Source organism: Muntiacus reevesi, chromosome 4 (assembly GCF_963930625.1).
Source record: "Muntiacus reevesi chromosome 4, mMunRee1.1, whole genome shotgun sequence".
NCBI classification, from domain to species: Eukaryota; Metazoa; Chordata; class Mammalia; order Artiodactyla; family Cervidae; genus Muntiacus; species Muntiacus reevesi.
Genome location: NC_089252.1, coordinates 72,803,450 through 72,825,441, shown reverse-complemented (window position 1 = coordinate 72,825,441; position 21,992 = coordinate 72,803,450). Strand labels below are relative to the sequence as shown.

Genomic DNA, 21,992 nt, shown 5'->3' with positions numbered 1-21,992 from the left:
CAGCAATTACGAAAGACTGGCAGGGTTGCAAAGAAGGAAACACAGACCCCACCTCTTGATAGAGTCATGTCAGTGTCACACTGTAGAAAGAGCACATGGGATGGGATATATAATATGCTAGTGCTGGCATCTATGGGAAATACAGTGTGACTGTAATCAATCACATCTTAATGTCTAATGGCATAGGGAAATGTTCATGATATGCTATGAAGTTAAAAAGATCAGATTCCAAGACAATATGTACAGTATAATCCCACTATGAAGGAAAACTCTATAGATGCAAGGTATTAACAATGGCTTCCACCAGAGAGGAGATGAATTTAAATGGGTTACTGCATAAGCCATTTGTTCAAGTGTGTGTGTGTGTGTGTGTGTTGGGGTAGGGCTGTTTACTGAAAGCATCTGTCTTTTTGCCCGTAGGCAGCTCCAGGGGCTTCTTTTGGAAGAGTTCTCTTTGGCCCCCTGAGTAGATCATTGGATTTAATAGTCAGGAAAAGCTATTTTTACTCAGTGATGCCTCTGGGTGTTCTTCCAGGAGGCCCTGGCCTGAGTCCAGTTTACTTGGCACTGATTCCCAGCAGCATGTGGCCCCAAGGACAAAGCATGAGTGAATTAAAGTTTAATTAAAGGTAAAACTCCACTGTAGGTGGGGCTGCCTGTTTCCTCTCGGGTTGTTAGTACAGATGGGTAATAATCAACCTCCCTCCTGGGCTTGTGTGTAATCAGTTTCCCCTGCACTTCTGTGGGACACTTTTCTTTTTCTCTTGCAAAGGGGATGAAAAGATGCTGAAAAATATGGTAATGAAAACACAGAGAACCAGCGTGGAGAGAGTCTGGGGTGGCAAATGCAAAGTAGTTCTCAGGTTTATAATCAAATTTGTCCCCATGCCTTGCAGACTCCCTGTCCTGGGCCCCTCACACAGCCATCTATGAAAGACCAGATGGAAAGGGTTTCTTGGGGCCAGACCTGCCTCTCATGGGTATCAAGGCACACTTAGCCGGATAACACCCCTGCTGTGGGTGTGGGCATGGGGTGGAGGGGGTGCACCCAGTTCGGTGGCTTTGGATTTCCGTGCAGAGCAGAGACAGGGTGGACTGGTCCAGGCCTCACAAACCACCTAAAGCTGACTGAGTAAGAGCACCAACAGGAGGGGCTACATAGCTGGGAAACAAAATCAAGAAAGAAGGAAAGGCACTTTGATATGTACATGGAACCCAGTATGGAAGGCGCCATAGAGATGCTATTCCAACTGCTGGGTGGCCGTTAGGTCCACTGTCAAGCTGAACTAACTGCTCAGAAAGGTCAGTGGACCATCAGAAAGGCACCTTCTAGGTCAAGGGTTGTTCTGGTCATATGCTGGCTCTGGAACTCTCCATGAGGCCCAGCAGCTCCTGGAGCCACAGTCTCCTCACCTGTGAAATGGGGCTTAGCTCACCCACCTTACCTTGCTGGAGGCGCCAGTGAGATGATGCCTGCCAGAGTTAGTCCTTGCCCTCAGAAAGATGGGAGTTTATTGTTAAAAAAAACTGTCAAAACCTTTCCATTGTTCCTAACACTTCCCTCTGATGATTTCCTTTAAAAAAAAGTACCTGAAGGTGGAAGAGCTCAACAAGTTAAGGCCCTCAACATGTAATTGTGTTAAAATGAAATTCATTCAAGTTTCATTCCAGAAAGTTATAGTGATTTACATTTGCTCCAAAGAGGATACATCTCCTTCAGAAATCATCACTCCCATGTTCAATTTCACTATGGCAGAAAATTATTCCCAACTAAAGGCTCTTTTTTTTTTTAATTTTTATTAGTTGGAGGCTAATTACTTTACAAATATTGTAGTGGTTTTTGCCATACATTGACATGAATCAGCCATGGATTTACAAAAAGGCTCTTTTTAACCCTTGAAAGTGAGTTCCAGGAGGCCTGCTCCTCTGTCGTCCAAAACAAGCCAGCCAGGTGACTGCCAAGGGAGGCATCTCCAGGGAATGGCCGAGCAGGTCACTTAGACATCACAACAAAGGGGAATAAATCCCAGGAGGGACATTTTTCTGTACTTTTTAAACCAAAGTTGTTTTTTTTTTTTTTTCTTGAGTGCCTGGAGCATTTGAGAGTTTAGCCAGTTTTGTATAACCTCTCCATTTCTTCTGACTTTTAGGTCTTTTCTCTAAAACAAACTCAAAAACAAGCAAAGGGATTCCCTTGTGTCAGATGGTCAAGAATCCACCTGCAATGCGGGAAACCTTGGTTCCATTCCTGGGTCAGGAAGAGCCCCTGGAGAAGGGAATGGCAACCCACTCCAGGATTCTTGCCTGGCAAATCCCATGGACAAGGGAGCCTGCTGGGCTCCAGTCCATGGGGTCACAAAGAGTCAGACACGACTGAGCGACGAACACTGCCACTAATGTGTGCTATCTGCGCTGAGTCATTTCAGTCGTGTCCCACCGTTTGCGACCCCATGGGCTGTAGCCTACCAGGCTCCCCCGTCCATGAGATTCTCTAGACAAGAATCCTGCAGTGGGTGGCCATGCCCTTCTCCAGGGGCTGCAAGGGCTGGATTTAAATAGGTCAATAGCACCACCTATTGGCCATATGCGGGTATTGCAACTACTGTTCTTTCCCAACTTAATTTACACAAGATATCCCTGCCACACTCTTAACAGAATTAGAAAGTGAAAAAGCAGCGCTGTCTTCAGAGAATTACATTAACACCTTATTATCTCCAAAGACACTAGTTGAGGAGAGTGACGCATGCAGTGACAGTGATCTAGCTTGAGGAGGATGCCATCGTATGTATATTTATCACATCTTCTTTACCCGTTCTGGAGAAGAAAATGGCAACCCGCTCCAGTATTCTTGCTTGGGAAATGCCATGGACAGAGGAGCCTGGCAGGGCTACAGTCCATGAGGTTGCAAAGAGTCGGACACGACTTAGCACCTAAAGAGTAGCAGCTTTATTCATTCATCTGTTGATGAACACTTAGGTTGCGTCCATATCTTAGTTGCAGTAAACATAGGTGTGCATATATCTTTTCAAATTACTGTTTTCATTTTCTTTGGATAACTATCCAGGAATGGAATTGCTAGATTGTATGGTAGCTCTATTTTTAATTTTTTGAGGAATCTCCATACTGTTTTCCATAGCGGCTGTGCACATTTACATTCCCACAGCATATGAGGGTTCCCTTTTCTCCATGCCATCTCCAACATTGTTATTTCTTGTCTTTATGATAATAGCCATTCCAACAGGTATGAGGCAATATCCCATTGTGATTTTGATTTGCATTTCCCTGATACTTAATGGTGCTAAACATCTTTGCATGTGTCTGTTGACCATCTCTATGTCTTTGGGAAAGTATCTAGATCCTCTGCCCATTTCAAAAATTACATTGTTTGTTTTTGCAATTAAGTTGTTTAAATTCTTAATATATTTTGGATACTAACCCCTTATTTGATATATGATTTGCAAATATCTTCTCTCACTCACTAGGTTGCCGTTTCATTTTGTAGATGGCTTTCTTTTCTGCACAGAAGCTTTTTAATTTGGTGTAGTCCCACGTGTTCATATTCACTTTTGTTGCCTTTGCTTTTGGGGACAGATCCAAAAATTCCATTGAGTCTGTTTCTGTTTCATAAATAGATTTATTTGCATTGTATTTTAGATTCCATATATAAGTGATATCAAATGGTTTTTTTCTCTCTGACTTCGCTTAGTATGATAATCTCCACCCATGTTGCTGCAAATGGCATTATTTCATTCCTTGTATAACCAACTAATATTCCATTGTTTATGTTAACAATCAATCTTCTTTATCCACTAGTCTGCTGATGGATGTGTAGTTTGTTTTCATGTCTCAGCTGTTGTAAATAGTGCTGCTATGAACTTAGGGGTGCATGGATCTTTTTGAATTAGTTTTGTCTGGATATTTGCCCGATCACATGGCAAGCCTGTTTTTAGCTTTTTGAGGAACCTCCATACTGTTTTTCATAGTGGCTACATGGTGATATTCTCCTTATTACAACATTCACTTTATTGCAGTGGGCTGGAACAGAACCACAATATCTCTGGAGGTATGCCTGAATTTGAAAGATGGGAAATATTAGGGGATATTTGTATCTGATGAAAATGATACAGTTGGGTGGTACATATTTACAATGGAATATTACTCAGATGTAAAAAGGGACACATTTGAGTCAGTTCTAATGAGGTGGATGAACCTAGAGCCTATTATACAGAGTGAAGTAAGTCAGAAAGAGGAAAACAAATATCACATATTAATACATATATATGGACTCTAGAAAAATGGCACTGATGAACCTATTTGTAGGGCAGCAGTGGAGACGCAGATGTAGAGAACAGACTTGTGAGCATCGTGGGTGAAGGAGACAGTGGACAAGTTGAGAGAGGAGCATGGAAATTCACTTGCCATATATAAAATAGCCCGTGGGAATTTGCTGTATGATGGAGGAAGCTCAAGCCGGCGCTCTGCGACAACACAGAGGAGTGGGATGGGGCAGGAGGTGGGAGGGAGGGTCAAGGGAGAGGGGACGTGTGCATACCTATGGCTGATTCATACTGATGTATAGCAGAAACCAACACTATACTTTAAAGCAGTTATCCTCCAACTAAAAATAAATATTTTGTTTTAAAAGCAAAAACACAGAAAAGGATCCAGTAGGGAGGGAGAAGTTGATGATTCAGAAAAAGGAGGGTAATGACAGTGATAATTCATTGAGAAGAGGATGCAAATTGAGGGTTTAGTTTTAATGTGAGCAAGTAGCCTTCATCCATCATAAACAGAAAAGAAGACAGAGAGTATACACCCCTGCCTTAGATGAGAAACTTTGAAGATGGAAAAATGCAGGAGTTTCAAATACCTCAGTGAAGGATGAGGCAAAGGCTTCAGCTGTGTAAGATGGAGGGTGGGGATGAAGGGAAAGGGCGCGGAACCGTTGTTTTCCTCCAGCCACCATCAGCTGTCCTGTGTAGGCACGGAGCCAGGAGGTGAGTTTAACAGGGTAGCGTTTTGACAAATGAGTACAAAGGAAGGAGACAAGATCAAAGGAGACGAGAGTATTTGCAAGGAGATAATTATAATGGTAAGCCAGGGAAGCTATGCCGCGTCATGAAGTCTGTGAGAATTACATGAGCCGATGTACTCAGAACTCTAGGTTACAAGTGTTGGAAAGAGGTTAGACATTTTTTACTTTTGTCGCAAGGGAAGTGAGAAAATGAGGGACAATGCTTGGTTAAAATTCGGAAGTGTCAAAGGATCTATTGTTAGAGATAGTACATTTTCTGAAGTTATACCTGCCAACACCTCCCTGGGGAGATTCTCTGGTCAGATGCCCTCTTGTGATGCCATCCTCTACTCTCATAGAATCAAATCCCTGAACAATTTCCAGGCTACCAATGAGCCTCCCATTAGGCTTCCCTCACTTGTGAAGGTGAGATCTGCCAGAGGCTCTCCAAGTGAGCATATTACTAATGGTTAATCTGCCACGTGAGTTGTGTTCCGGGTTCTTTAGGCCTAAGGGAGTGCCATCATTGAGGATGTCAGGGCTTTAAGGGAGCCCAGACACTACTTTTCCCAGACAAAGGTTGCTAGTATTCAAGTGACCCTCTAAGTGGGTGTGACTCCAGTGGCCAGAAAGTCCCACTCACCTGTGTATTGGTCCAAGACAGAGGTTTAAACTGAGGGCACTATGTATTTATGGCGTGTGTGTGTATGTGTGAAGTAGATATAATGGTCATCTGAGTTAAATTCACCCATTCCAGTCCATTTTAGTTCACTGATTCCTAAAATGTCGATGTTCACTCTTGCCATCTCCTGTTTGACCACTTCCAATTTGCCTTGACTCATGGACCTAACCCTGGAGAAGGAAATGGCAACCCACTCCAGTACTCTTACCTGGAAAATTCCATGGACGGAGGAGCCCGGTAGGCTACAGTCCATGGGATCACAAAGAGTTGGACACAACTGAGCAACTTCACTTCACTTCACGTGGACCTAACATTCCAGGTTCTTATGCAATATTGCTGTCTATAGCATCAAACTTTGCTTCTATTACCAGTCACATCCACACTGGGTGTTGTTTCTGCTTTGGCTCCGTCTCTTCATTCTTTCTGGAGTTATTTCTCCACTGATCTCCAGTAGCATATTGGGCACCTACCGACCTGGGGAGTTCATCTTTCAGTGTCCTTTCTTTTTCATACTGTTCACGGGGTTCTCAAGGCAGGAATACTAAAGTGGTTTGCCGTTCCCTTCTCCAGTTTTGTCAGAACTCTCCACCGTGACCCGTCCATCTTGGGTGGTCCTACATAGCATAGCTCATAATTTCATTGAGTTAGACAAGGCTGTGGTCCATGTGATCAGTTTGGTTAGTTTTCTGTGATTGTGGTTTTCATTCTGTCTGCCCTCTGATGGAGAAGGATAAGAGGCTTATGGAAGCTTCCTGATGGGAGAGACTGACTGAGGGGGAAACTAGGTCTTGTTCTGATGGTTGGGGCCAGGCTCAGTAAATCTTTAATCCAATTTTCTGTTGACGGGCGAGGCTGTGTACCCTCCCTGTTGTTTGACCTGAGGCCAAACCATGGTGGAGGTGATGAAGATAATGGCGACCTCCCGTGCACACACTGCTGCACTCGGTGCCCCCAGCCCTGCAGAAGGCCACCGCCGACCCACGCCTCCGCCAGAGACTCCTGGACACTCACCACCAAGTCTGTGTCAGTCTCGTGTGTGTGTAAAACTCCAGATTGTGTTTTCCAACGGGTGACAATTTAGCAGAAGCCTTGGTTGTTTTCTAGCTTAATCATCCATTCTCTGGAGGCCATTAACAGATGTCTCTGTTTACACTTGAATTAAATTCCTTCTATTAACACTGGGATAGATAGTAGGTGAGGTGGCTTTATACATCCCCTGGGCAAGACTATGAAAGCATTTTCTTATCTCTCCCAGGTAAAAGCAAACCGAAATATATTTCTATGGATTGCAATGATAAAGGAATGTTGGCTAGATCAATTTCAGCATAACATTTGAGGGATGACAAAATTAAACCCATCAGCTGATGCTTTAATGATGCCTGCAACAACTTAAAGCTTCCCGTCCAGAGCGAACAAGTTTTTTAAGTGGCCACAAGGGGGTGGTAAAGGACTGCAGACTTGCTCTTACCATCTTCCTCTTTCAGGTCAGTTCAGTTCAGTTGCGCAGTCGTGTCCAACTCTTTGCAACCCCATGGACTGCAGCATGCCAGGCTTCCCTGTCCATCACCAACTCCCGGAGTTTACCCAAACTAATGCCCATTGAGTTGTGATGCCATCCAACCATCTCATCCTCTGTTGGCCCCTTCTCCTCCTGCCTTCAATCTTTCCCAGCATCACGGTCTTTCCCAGTGAGTCCGTTCTTCACATCAGGTGGCTAAAGTATTGGAGTTTCAGCTTCAACATCAGTCTTTCCAATGAATATTCAGGACTGATTTCCTTTAGGATGGACTGGTTGGATCTCCTTGCAGTTCAAGGGACTCTCAAGAGTCTTCTCCAACACCACAGTTCAAAAGCATCAGTTTGTCAGCACTTGACTTTCTTTATAGTACAACTCTCACATCCATACATGACTACAGGAAAAACCAAAGCTTTGACCAGACAGACCTTTGTTGGCAAAGTAATGTCTCTGCTTTTTAACATGCTGTCTAGGTTGATCATAGCTTTTCTTCCAAGGAGCAAGTAATTTCATGGCTGCAATCACCATCTGCAGTGATTTTGGAGCCCCTCCCCCCAAATAGTCTCTGTTTCCATTGTTTCCCCATCTATTTGCCATGAAGTGATGGGACCAGATGCCATGATCTTAGTTTTCTGAATGTTGAGCTTTAAGCCAACTTTTTCACTCTCCTCTTTCACTTTCATCGAGGCTCTTTAGTTCTTTGATTTCTGCCATAAGTGTGGTGTCATCTGCATATCTGAGGTTATTGATATTTCTCCTGTCAATCTTGATTCCAGCTTGTGCTTCATCCAGTCCAGCATTTCTCATGATGTACTTTGTATATAAGTTAAATAAGCAAGGTGACAGTATAGAGCCTTGATGTACTCCTTTCCCGATTTGGAACCAGTTCTGTTGCTCCATGCCCTTACTTCCATAAAATCATTCCGTTGGTACCCTACGGTTTCATTTCAACAGTCTTAATCCATTGTGTAGGTTGCTAGTGGTTCTCATAGTTTCTGAGTATCAGGTTAATGTTTCCTGAATTTTTAACAAGTTAATAGCAATTAGGTGCTTCGAGTGGACATTAGTGACCAGGGAGTAGATGGGTCTTTCCCTACTTCAAGGGGTTATGTGTGTGTGCTCAGGTGCATTCAGCTCTCTGCGACCCCATGGACTGTAACCTGCCAGGCTCCTCGGTCCATGGGATTTCCCAGGCAAGAATACTGGAGTGGGTTGCCATTTCCTACTCTGTGGGAATCGACCCAGGGATGGACCCAGAATCCCTCAAGGGATTATACCGTTCTCTAAATCCTTGGTGATGCTTTCCCTGTGGAATCTGTCATGGGTGATGTGGATTAAAGTGCTTTCTGATTTATCTCCACTCTCCAGACTATATGTGGTTCCTTGCCCAGTAACTGAGGTGGGCCTGGGTTCCTGATGATGGATGAAAGACACATGGAGACAAACACAGTGGTTACAGCTAGCTTCCTTCTGGATCATCCTGTAGGCCCAGAGACCCTCCAGGCTAGAGCAGAGAGCTGCAGCAGAAGCCCAGCTTGGAGGATCAAGATTACTTAGATTTCTAGTAGGGGAATTTAGCTTTGAACTTTAGTCCCCTTTGTGCACTGAGTGAATGGTGCTTATCTCTGTGTAATTGCTTCTGGCATGAAAAGAAGTCTGCAGGTTGTTCACTGGTTTGAGATGAAAGCACCACGATTCAGATCCCGCCCTCAGTTCACTGACAGGTCTACTGCTCCCCCTGCTAGATTCAAAATAGGCTGATGAGCTAACAGGCACCTCACACTGGCATCCTCACTGCCAATGCTGAGTTTAAATTGCCCTTTATGTTCTCCATAAAGACCAGAGAGGGCTTCCGTGGTGGCTCAGTGGTAAAGAACCTGCCTGCCAATGCAGGAGATGCAGGAGATGCAGGAGATGTGGGTTCGATCCCTAGATCAGGAAGAGCCCCTGGGGAAGGCAATGGCAAACCACTCCAGTATTTTTGCCTGGGAAATTCCATAGACTGAGGAGCCTGGCGGGCTAGTCCATGGGGTCACAAAAGAGTTGGATATGACTTAAGTGACTAAACAATAGGCCAGAGAACCCCACAGGCCACCTGTCACCTGACATAATGTGCCTGGATTAGGAACATCCAAGGGCAGCGTGATATTTCCTCCTCTGCTGGCACTCCTGCCACCATGAATGGTTTTCCAGGAGTGAAGACAGACAAACATTTCTCCGGCTCAGGACTTTTCTTTTTCCAAGCGTCTACTATCCAGATGGAAAGGGAGTTAAATGCCCACATAGCCACGTGAAAGGAGCCGTCCATACTGAAGGCACCCTTCCGTGGATTTCCTCCTGCTTGATTCACTCGCCGATTCTCCTGGCCCCCAGGGTCGCAGACGAGCACAATGGTGCATGTTAAGTGAGGGCGGCTGGTCGCTGTCCACCGCAAGTGAGAGTTTTCTTTGCTTTCAGATACAGCAGGGCCTTGCCTGCCTCATTTCCTTCCCACGCCCAGTTCTGGCTTGGTGTGGGGAAACCTCAGAGGCCCACTGACCAAGTCTGTGTAGGCAATCTAATGAGCTCAATTCTTCCTAAGCCCCAACTGCCCATGCCTTTCGCTGGAGCCCAGCTGGTAACAGAAGGCACACTGACGGCTGTTACCATTCTGTACGTCTCAAGCTATCTTGGTTAAGTGTATCTGATTGGGACTAGGACTGTTCCTTCCCTAAGATGAGAGCCACCCTCTTTCTAGGGCGGTTCAGAGAACAGCTCTTGAGTTCCCCAACAGGAAGGGGACACCCCCAACCCCCAGGATTTCCTCTGCCTCTTGTGGGGCCAAGATCGAAGGGCAGGGGGCATCGTTGCTATAGCAGCAGTCTACTCAGGCTGTGCCTCAATCAACCAAAGGTCAGTTTCCCACTGGCTTCACCAAAACCTCTACCGAGTGTAGAGGTTCAGGGACAAATCTACTAGTCCTCTACGCAAGTTTTCATTTTGCACTGTCAAAGTACAGACCACTAAAAATCTGCAGATCACAACCTTCCCACAGAGGCACAAGGAGATACCACTTGGCTCGGTATTATAGCTGCATCTGTAGGACATTTTCTCCCACTTGTTCCACAATACCACCTTGTCCCTTTTGCAGACAAGTGTTGCAGCCCTGGAAGCAGACAAGAACACTGAGCTTTGCTCTTAGGTATCCTTAAGGCTTCCTGTCAGACAGCTTCCCCACTTGAGGCGACATTGACTTTGACTGGTTTCAGTAAAATTGTAGAAATGTGTAGCTATTTCTATTGTATTGCTCAAAGATAAGAAGGGTACACGATACTGTTCTTGCTCTAAGGATGAGGACTGCCCTATAGGTGACAAGTCCCAGCATGTATCTGGGGCTCACAGGCTGAAGGATCAGGCCAAGAGCTTATCTCTAGGGAAACAGTTTAACAAGCTTTCCCTTATCCGCCTATGTTCCTGTTCGATCAATCTCAACAGACAGTTCTTTTCCCTGCAGTGCCTCACAGATCTCCCTAGATGAAGCAACACTTCAATGTGTTAATGTGTCTACTGTATTGTTTTTTGTTTCCCCAGCACCTCTCAATGTGAGGTGGAATGGTTACAAAATGTTACAAGTAGAAAAGTGAAGATTTCTCAAATTAGAAAATTCTCCCATGCCTCTCCACCTTCTTGGTCAAATGACTGTTTTCAGGAACAAGCTCACCAATTCTGGCACCGTTTCCTGGAGTACTCCCTTCTCAGTATTCCCAGTCTCTCTCGCTTAGAGGTAGGATGGGGTGAGAAAGTCACAAAGCCTATCAGGTATCCTCCAGAGGTAAACTGGGGGGGGCTGATTTTCCAAAAGCAGTATCATCAAATCATGAGCAAGAATTCAGCTGGAACAGAATGTAGTGACATTTTCCATATCATTATCCCACTGCATTTTTAAAAGCACACGTCCATCCAACAGTTCCCTCCTTATCTGAGATTTCACTTTTTGTAGTTTGTTACCTTTGATCCAAAACAAAATTAGATGGAAAATTCTAGGGATAAACAGTTCATAGGTTTAATACTGGGCACCATGAGATGGAATCTCAATCATCTCAATCTGCTCCATTATGGGCAAGACCTGATTCATCCCTTTCTCCAGCATATCCACACAGTATATGCTATTTACCACTTAGTATAGGAAAAAACACAGTGTATATAGGGTTTGTTACTATTTGCAGTTTCAGATATCCACTCGGGATCTTGGAGTAGATACTCCTTGGATAAAGGGGTGACTACTGTTGATGCATTTCTCTGTCTTGGCTGAACGGTTTTAAGGACACAGCTGGTGAAAGTGTTAGCTGCTCAGTCCTTCAAGCTCTTTGTGACTCTCTGGACTGTAGCCTGCCAGGCTCTCTGTCTGTGGAATTCTCCAGGCAAGAATACTGGAGGAGGTATCCATTCCCTTCTCCAGGGGATCTTCCCAACCCAGGGATTGAAGCTGCGTCTCCTGCACTGCAGGCAGATTCTTTACCATCTGAGTCACAAGGGAAGCCTTGTATAACTGAGCAAATAATGACGGCTCAATAAAAAGCCTAAGTCTGGAATTCAAAAAGAGGATAAGCAGCAGCAATCTCATAAATAAGAACTCTTATTTCTCACACTACTCCCAGTCCCCATGCTGTGGTTCTTACTTTTTCTGGTGAAACAAACACCAGACCAGGATTTAGTGAAAGAACATGACTTCTCTGGTTGGAAGCCCTTGGTTGGCACCCAACTCCGTCACTTCCTAGCACTCTGGGGAAGTTAACCCCAACCCCAAGCAATGTCTCTCTCCACGTGTAGAACAGCAGTACCACCCACCCACTTTCAGGGCAGCACTTCGGACTGAATTTATGTCAGGAACCTACTTTATTGTCTGGCACTTAGAGACAGACTTATGTTGGCATCCCGTAACATAACCAATAAAAGAACCAAAAGAACTCTATGTGCTAATACTTAAGCTTAAACCATGTTTCATTTTCTTCTCAAAAATTTAACAGCACTTTTTGATAAAAATTCTTGGTTTTGACTGAGTTTATATTGTTTCTACTCTTATTTTTAAGTCAGTGAGTAAAGAACAAAAATTACATATAACAAAGGTTCTCCTCTAGCTTTAACAGCATCCTGAAATTAATCAGAAAGAATAAACAAAATAAGAACGCCAATTATGAAAGACAAACTATAGGTGTACATTACTTGCTTAGATCTGGGAGCCTAGCTGCTCACAAAAGGACTCATAGATTTTTTTTTATTGTTAAGCTGCAACATACATGGTTTAATACAACAAAAAAACATTTAATCAAGTGAAAAGTAATAAACTGAACAATAAACAAATAAACACTCAAAACAAAATATTTTCCATTGGAAACATGTTAAGATGAATACGGGGTTTCATTACCATCTTACTGCAATTTTCTTATGTGTTACTAGCCTACATACCCCATGTTTTCTGTAATCATGCAGATGTGAATGGAAGTTTGAATGATTAAATAAATGAAAAGTCCATTTACTGCAGAGAATCATTTCACAAGGCAGCCAAACTGGGTCAGAGAACAAAATTATTCAAGAAATTCTCCACGTATTTAGGTTCATTTTAGAATCCATGAACCTTAAGCTGTTCCTCCTTGACAATGCCAACCTACAAAATAAAATTTAGCAGAATCACTAACATATAAATTCATTCCTAAGAAAACAGAGCAGTCATTAAAAAGTATCATTGTTAACAGGTCATTGCAACACTATTATTTGTTGCATAAACTGTTAATAAAAATTCAACACAGATTTGAATATCATGACATGCTGCAAAACATCCTCAGTGGACCCAGGAATGATCAGGTCATTCTAATGACAAAATAAACTGGTACTCCTGTCTTCAAAATAAGTACAACTAATGTGCTTCATCCACATGATTTTTTACTAAAGAGGATAAAGTTATAATTCATGCCACCATTAAATACAATGTCAGAAGCAATCTCAAGTCTGTACATAAAGCAACCAATCACTCACCTCCAAGAGAAATTGGCAAATGTTTTTTCTTTGGTCACCTTGAAGCTGAATAACCTCTCCGTATTCTGGATGTTCAATCACAGTACCATTACAGGCAAATTTCTGGAAAAGTAGATTCAACATAACTGAATCAAATAACAATGATATTTATTTTCACCCTAAGATTACGTAGATGTTAATTAAGAGTATGAACATAGTTTCCTTGGGTCCAATCATTTTCACCCACACTGACAGTCAAGTGAAGGTGTGGACCATAATCCTACTTAGAGGTGTGCTTCAATAACTACATTTTAATCTCTCCTTCCTAACACCTTTACCTTTTTGAAAGCTTTCACAAGTTTCTTTTTGTCATAATCATCCGCAATGCCCTGAACAGTAGTCAGTGTCTTCCTGCCGTTCCGTTGCTGGATTCTTATATGAATGTAATCCTCAGTCCCTGCCGGGAGTAAGTCGTCACCCTTAGTTGCATCAGCAAAGGGGTCTGCAAAGGGAATACAAAAAATTCCAAAGCAGGAAAATATCTTTTAGTTAGTAATTTCCAGATATATGGTTCGCTACAATCTAGACACTCAGCAAAGAAGGTTCTAGTGCCTCTGCTTTTTTTCTGCAGGTGGGGATGGGGAGGGGGGTAGTCATAAGCGTAGGTTATTAATGAAACCGCTAAGGTACTCTCACAAAATGAGATTTTAAACAGGTATGCCCACCAATTGCGGAAGAGAAAACGCTTACAGGTGGATAATGTTATCGTTGAACATAATCCTGAGATTTTTAAGACCTTAATTTTACAGCCACTATAAAAAATGTGCGTCATCTCGATTACATTCTGATGACAACTGAAAGATTCACAGATACCTCCTAGTCCTTTAACAGTAACTCTGCCTGGTAAAAAGATGCATGTATCTCAATCAAGAGTACTACACGTAGAGAACTGGACCACTACCCTATAACAGATCAGAGGCCTGATCGGCCGCATCTTCTACTAAATGCCCCGGAGAGCCGCTCACAAAACAGCCCCGACCGCTAATGGACGCCGATACCCCAGCCCTGGCCGGCGTCCCCCTGGCCAGCAGCAGGGCAGGTCTGGGGGCGGCACAGGGTCGCAGAGGTGGCAGGAGGCAGAAGCGAGGCGCAGGCCGGCCCGGGAGCGGGCAGGGGGCGGTGCAGGGTCCCCGGCCGGGGGTCCGGGGGCCGTCCTCAGGGAGGGGGTCGCCAGGGGCCCAGTCGCCATCTTCCGGGCGCCGAGACAAAGCCCCACTCGGGCTGCGGGGAGGGCGACCGGGGGCCCTGCGAGGCAGGGAGTGGACGAGCGGCCCCGCCGGGGGCGGGCAGCGGCGGCTGGACAGCCGAGAGGCGCGCGGAGGACGCGGCGGGCGGGAGGAGGCGGCGGGGCAACCCGCTCTTACCGAAAGATTGGAGGTTCTGGATAGTGGACATGCGATACTAGTGTGAGGCCGGTGTGGGGGTAAAATTCCTGCGGGGCCCGCCCGGATCACCGTGTCAGGACGCTGCAGTGGCGAAAAAAACGGAAATAAATACGGAGACGCTTGGCCCCGGGGCTGGGATGCGGCTTGAGCGGCGGCGGCGGCGGCGGAAGCCGGGAGGAGGCAGGAAGAGGCGAAGAAGGAGGCGGAGGAAGAGGCGGCGGCAACGGATGCGAAGACGCGAAAGAAGAGGCGGCGCTGCGGCTTCTCCCACAAAATGGCCGACGGAGACTATTTAGCCGCGCCCGCCGCCCCTCCCACGTGACTCCGCCCGCGCCGAGCACTCTGGGACTTGTAGTTTTCTCGAGGGAAGACAGTATGGAAAGCCTGGAACGGGTGGGCTTCCGGGACCTCAATTCCCAGCAAGGTGTGCGCCCCCCAGCGCTGGGTGGCTTGGGCAGGGAAGGGTTTAGCGGGCTGCTGATCTGTCTGGCTAGAACCCTCGTAGTCTAGAGGTGTCCTCCCCGTTTTCTCGCACACTCTCCTTGACTCGTCTTTTCTCGCCGTAGGGTGGCAGCGCGGAGGGGTCAGTGCTGGCGGGGCCGGGGGAGGGGAGGCGGATAATCTTGCATCAGTCACCCTCGAGGCATTGGGTAATGTAAGTAAAATCGGGGTACAGAAGCAAAACAAGGCCCGAAGTCCCGGCTTTCGACTCGATGGCCGCCCCTCATCACCTCCCTTCCCCATCTCCCGCCTCGTCCGGTTGGGTCGAGGTGGGGGGCCTCCTACCCAGGATTGTGCTGTCCTCCAAGTGTCTACCACGGTGGTTCTCAGACTCTAGCGTACAGCTCCCCGAGGGCTTAAAATACAGATTAATAGACCCCGGAGCTTCAGTTTTTGCGTTTCTAACAACCTGATAGGAGACGCTAATTCTACTGATCTGGAACCTCGCTTCAAAACCACTGCCCAGCTTCACCAAGGGCCTGGTATCCAGTGGGAGTCACGTATATTCCCCAGTTCGACCGAATGCACCAGAAAATCAACCTGTCAGCTTAACACAGAACCTTGAACACGAAGGTTGATTGACAAGAGTCAGACACCAGAACAGTAATATCTTCCTATCAAGCTATAAACAGAAAAACAAACCTGAGACTATGGGAATGGGCTCACCCAGTCAGGTGCTCAATTGTAAAACTTGGCTGGCCTTCTGTAAGCAAAGAGATAGAGTGAAAGGTAGGGATTCTTAACTTTGTTTTGTGCCACGGCAGTCTTGTGAAGCCTATGGACCCATTCTCAGAATAATCCTTTTAAGTGCGTGAAATAAAAAATGTTGGATTACAAAGGAAACAATATATTGAAGTTAAAACCAATACATTGATAACATAGTATTGCTCCTTTACTAATGCCTTAATTGAGAAGATTTAGCAGCAGATCTCACAAAGGTTGGAATTTCAAAAAGGTGACAAATGTTTTGAGATGTCTGTAAGTATCAGAAGTATAATATGAAAATATCAGTTATTTCTACTGGTGCAAAATTATAGATCCTTCAGATACTACTTTTATGTTGCCAGCATTCATAGTGAAGCAAAGGCTAACTTTTGTTTAGAGATTAGTGGAAATGTAGGTGGAGTCTTATCTTCCATCCGGTTTTAGGAATCCACCCTCCTCCCCACCCACACCCAGTTTTAGCTGTGGATCAACAATCTGCAGACCCCAGTTTAGGAACCTGGATTTAAAAATCTTTTGTGATTAACTATGATAATAGTAAATGGATAACTTACTGTTATAAATAATTTACTATTATAAGAAATAATAGTAAATGGATAATTTATTGAGTACATGCTATTTGCTTGTTGTAAGCTTTATACACAGTATATTAATCTTCATAGCCATTCTATAATATAGTTATTCCTCTGTTTATACTCATGTAGAAATGGAGGCTGTTTGCCTGAAGAATCAAATTTGCAACTCTCAGAAATCTGAACAACATTTTGGGGCTTTTAGTCCTGATTTGAATGAATGACACTTTTATTATCCAAACTAAAGTGTAAAGTGTTAGAACTGGTTCAGAAACAAGGAGAAGCAAGCATTTGGTGTTCATTTGTTGATTATTCCTACAGAGGCTTTCTAGTTTTGAACCTTTATCAGTGTGCTTTAAAGTAATTTTTAATACTTATTTGGATGAAATTTCAAAATAAACAAATGCATAACCATTTCTGTTTTCTTTGTTACTAGACATCTCAAACTATTTTATATTACATTTTTTCTTAGAAGGAGCCAAGAGTGGTCCAGTCAAGGAAAAAAATAACAAACAGAAGTTAAAAAAGATCCAGAAATCTTGGGGTTTTCGTGATCATTACCTGTGTCAGGAGAGCGCATACTTTCTTGAACCTACTGTTTACATCAGAGATCCCCAGGAGCTCAGAAATCAAAGGCAACTATGAATACAGGTCAGATACAATTGGGATGATAGTCTGGAAAACTCTTCTGATTCCAGTCATCATTCTGACTTTATATTTAGACCTGACCTGTCCAATACAGGAACCACTAACCACGTGTGGCTATTGAACCCTTGCAGTGTAGCTACTGCAAATTGTGATGTGCTCTGACTCTAAAGTACACGTTTGGAAGACTTAAATTGTCTCAATTTCACCTGTTTCTTTTTAGAATGTGGCTACTAGAAAATGTAATACTGCATATGGCTCACATACTATTTCTATTGGACAGCACTGGTTCAGAGTGAAAGGATTTGACCTATATGTAAAGTTATAAAAGGAACAAATTAAAACACTTAAAATCTATTATTTTTATTAATATCTCTAAACAATATCAACCTAGTTTAAGGTGATTATTTCCTGCCTTATTTCCAAAGGGAATTTATATCACTTGCAGAAAACAGTAGTATTGACTAAAGGAATCAGGGAAGATTTTTTTTTTTTTTAATGTTAGAACAGTTGAGACATAAAAGCCCCCAAAGCTAAAGAGAAACCTCAGATCTGGCTTTTAACTTCCTAATGGTTAAGACAAAGAGAAAATCAGCTAGAAAATCCATACGTCTACAGGATGAAAACATACCAGTTGTGCAGGAGGAATGATTTTGCCTGGCTCTGAGCCACAGGTGGTGTTTTTCTTGGGCTTTCATAAAGGGGACACTGTGATGTAGTGGACAGTGTCCCCAGGAGCCTGCCTTCCATGAAGACAATGGTGGGTTTTCTGCAGCTGCTTCTCATCAGCCAGTCAGGAAGAGATGCTAACAGGTGAGGACCTCGGGTCCTTGTCCATCCAGAGGTTGCTGGTTGCAGCGGCCTCGTGATGATGTGGTGCTCAGGTTTTCTGCTTCAGTGAGCGTAACTGACCATCTGTCTCCGCTGCTGCACTCTGAATTCAGCATCGCTGAGGTCAACTCTCCTACCAGCTGTTCCTGTTGACTCAAGAAGGATCCTGATCCAGGCCGGTTCTTTAGAGATGTGGGACTCCTTATGTAGAAGGACCTAGACCTAGTGTCTAGGTCAGAAAAAGTCACTTTACAACCTCAGCTTATTATCGTGAACACTTGATTGTTATATTAGCAATGTGTGATACAAAGGAAGTGCTTGAAAACATTATCAGTTAAGACATTTAATTCTTTTTTTGTCATTGAAGATAGTAGAATTATGTTAGAGGAGAACTCACTATTATGAGTATTTGCGTAGGCCAAAAGTAAAATCACATCTCCAGAAACCTACTTAACCTGCAGTGGGAACTTGAATGATAGATCATTGAAATTAATAGTAATAATCAAGGGTTATGCTATCATTAAAGAGAAGGGAATAGTAATTTGCTCAAAATGACTGGCTTGTTATCTTCACTATCAAAAGATCCCTAATAATGTCAGAAAATAGATGTTTTGGGGAAGAATAAATTCAGCACTGAACAATATAGGTATGTCATCAACAGATTAGACATTTCTTTCCTCCTAAAGGAAATAAAAACTAATCGGGTGATGGAGGAAATGCTGAAACACTAGCTTCACTGGATTATTAAAGATTATAAAGCATCTTTAAAATTCTGATATTATGGGCCTGAAATCCCATATTTTGGCAAGATAATATGCAAGAAGAAGACAAAGGCATTTTTCAAAATGTTTAAAAACTCAGAAAGTTTACTCCCATGGACGGTATTGATGACACACTCCAGAAAAATTAAAACTCAAAAGAGAAAGATATGGAATAAAAGAACATAGGTGCATAAAGAAATCAGTAAAGATTATGGTTATGTCTAAATCATATTGGTATGTCGAAATATTTTATGGGTGACTTTTAGAAGAATGGAAATTTCATGCTTTTTTCAATCCAACAAAAGGTAAGAAAATGTAGAAAAGAGCAGCAAGAAATCATACAGTAAATTTAAAACATTAAATCATAATAAAGATGTTAAACGTACGTAATTACCAGCAATCACAAGCATGAATGTTTTATTTTTCTGTTAACTAAAACTGGCAGTAAAACTTTACCTAGTTGCTATTTATGATATTTAAGGTCAAATGACAGAGAGTGAAAAAGTTATTGCAAGCAACTACTAGTTGAAAAGCGGCATATAACAATATTACTATTGGGGAAAATTGAGTTCAAGAATTACATCAAGCAGGACAAAGAAGAATGGTTTATCAGGGTCATAGTTATATTGGACCAAGAATATGAGTCACAAACTTTTATATTCCTTACAACTTGGCAAAATGCACATGAGACAAAAAAAGAAAATAAAAATATTGAGAAATTGACATAATGGAATACAGTAACACATTTGTTTCACATTGTATCACTGTTTCAGAAACATATATACAGTAAACAAAAACTAAGATATAGATACATTTAATAATATAATGTATATGTTTGGCACAATAGATAACATGTAATACTTTGTACCCAGTGCAAAGCATACCAATTGTGTTCAAACACCCAGGACACCCAAATGTCCATCAACTGATGAATGAATAAGCTACATTTGGTATATCCATAAATGGAATACATTCATCCAAAAAAGGAATGATACATGCTACAATATGGGTGAACTTTGAAAACATGAGGCCAAATGAAAGAAGCCAGTCACAGAAGACCACATACTGTGTGACGCCTCTTAGGTGAATTGTCTAAAATTGGCCAAGCTATAGAGACAGAAAGTAGATTAGTCGTTGCCTAGGACTGGGGATGTGTTTGAGGGGAAATGGGTAGTTGCAGCTACTGAATATGTAGTTTCTTTTTTGAGTTAATGAGAATGTTCTAAAATTGATTATTGTTGTTTAGTCGCTGAGTCGTGTCTGACTCTGCAACCCATGGACTGTAGCACACCAGATTTCCTTGTCTTTCACTGTCTCCCGGAGTTTGCTCAAACTCATGTCCATTGAGTCAGTGATGCTCTCCAACCATCTCATCCTCTGCTGCCTGCCTTCTCCTCCTGCCCTTAATCTTTCCCAGAATTAGAGTGTTTTACAATTAATCGGCTCTTTGAATCAGGTGGCCAAAGTATTGGAGCTTCAGCATCAGTCCTTCCAATGAATATTCAGGGTTGATTTCCTTTACAATTGACTGGTTTGATCTCCTTGTTGTCTAAGGGACTCTCAAGAGTCTTCTCTAGCACCACAGATTGAAAGCATCTGTTCTTCAGCACCCAATTGCTTATGATGATGGATAAATTGTATGGGGCGTGAATTATATCTCAATAAAATGGTGGTAAAAAAATAGGATACAAAAATTAAAAGAAAAGTTTCTCTGATTCACTGTCAATGTAGTAAATAAAATATTATCAAATCAAGTCAGCAGTGTACCCAATAGTATTAACCCAGATATGCCAAGATGACCAATCATAAGTAAGTATATTTTAATAATATACTTCAGAATTTAATACACGAAACTTTAAATGGAGTGTTGCCATCCTGTAGAAGCACAGAGAAATGTTCACCAGCCAGAAGCTGAGGAATTCTCCATACCTCAAGTCATTAACAAATCCAAATGACAGACTTACAAAACAGACTCAACCAAGTCCATTCCCAAGAGTTGCATTTTAGTCAGTAGGGTCGGAGAGGGCTTGGGACATGGAGAAGGGGAATGGAGAGCTGGTGATAGTCAAATAGAATTGATAGAGACTTCATGTCTCTCAGAGGAGATGAAACCCCTTAACAGCATGGGAAAGAAAATGGACACCATAGTGGTGGGTCAGCTAGCTTCAAAAAAAGCCTCTTTGGAAAGGTGCGTGGTATCATTTCACTGAGTTTTAACTTGGAGGTACAGGCCCCATCTGAATTATCACTCTGTGAAGAGACTGATCTCTCCCCTTCTCAATATCCTGACCAATGACAGGACATGAACTCTATGGTCGTGTGAAGATGAGAACAAAATAGATTTTAGTTGATTACCTGGCTCTATTCTCCAAAGACACTGCCCCCTCTGCTGCTCGGTGAGGAGAGAGCCAGGACCACACGTGGGAGTTAAGGCTGCATGTTATGGGAGCTCATACAGTTTCTGGAAGTGGACGACACAGGTTGTTGCTTCTTCTTTCAAGGATAGACCAGTGACCTTTCCAAGTCTCAAATTTATGCTGATGCTTTCATTGTAATAACAGCTTGCATGAATTCTTTTCTTAGTTCACTTTAATATGAGGGCGACTTAATCGATTGTATTACTCTTTTAACTGAGCCATCAGTTATTTTTTTTTAATATTCAATATTCCCATATCATAATCTGCCCATCATGGTATGTAATCCTAAAACAACCATGTCCTTATGTCACAGGGCTGCCCAAAGCTCTGATAACAGCTACACTGAGATATCAACTTGTAGCACCATGTCCTTATAAAATCTTATTTAATTGATATCATGCTCTTCATATTTTGTCAGTTTCTCGGGTCTGTGGTTTCAAGACTTTTGAGTTTAATCACCTTCATTGGAAACATTTTCTTTATTTAGTGAATTTACAAGGCTGGTAAAACAATCTCAGCCGAGATTCAATTTCTTTCTTTATTCCTTTTTCTTTTTTTTGACAGGATTGTATCTCATCTAGGCAAAGAAAAAAGAAATATTCACGTGGCAATATAGTAATAGCTTGCACCTACTAAGTGTGCAATATGTACCAGGGCTAAGTGCTGGGCTAAGTGCTTTCCACACAATACTTGTATTTTCCTTAGCCTCATTTTCAATTCTGGACCACAAATCCCAAATGGGCATTCAGCGTCACAATTCTTACGGCACTTACTCAGATGTTTTCCTCTTTCTCACTCTCTGCAATGATGATTTCATACATCGGTCCTCTCAAACCCAAATTCCTTCCCCCATGTTCCTTCTCAGCTGATGACCTTGCTTGTACTTTACTAAGA

General features: G+C 42.9%; 1 protein-coding gene across 1 annotated transcript; it reads right to left on the bottom strand.

The window, feature by feature from the left end:
• Positions 1-12,221: 12,221 nt before the first annotated feature.
• Positions 12,222-14,921, bottom strand: EIF1B (eukaryotic translation initiation factor 1B). Its single transcript, XM_065935252.1, has 4 exons — positions 14,628-14,921; positions 13,542-13,705; positions 13,225-13,326; positions 12,222-12,856 (listed from the first exon to the last, which is right to left on the bottom strand). The coding sequence occupies exons 1-4, from the start codon at positions 14,656-14,658 to the stop codon at positions 12,812-12,814; spliced, it is 342 nt and encodes a 113-aa protein (XP_065791324.1). The 5' UTR covers positions 14,659-14,921; the 3' UTR covers positions 12,222-12,811.
• Positions 14,922-21,992: the final 7,071 nt, after the last annotated feature.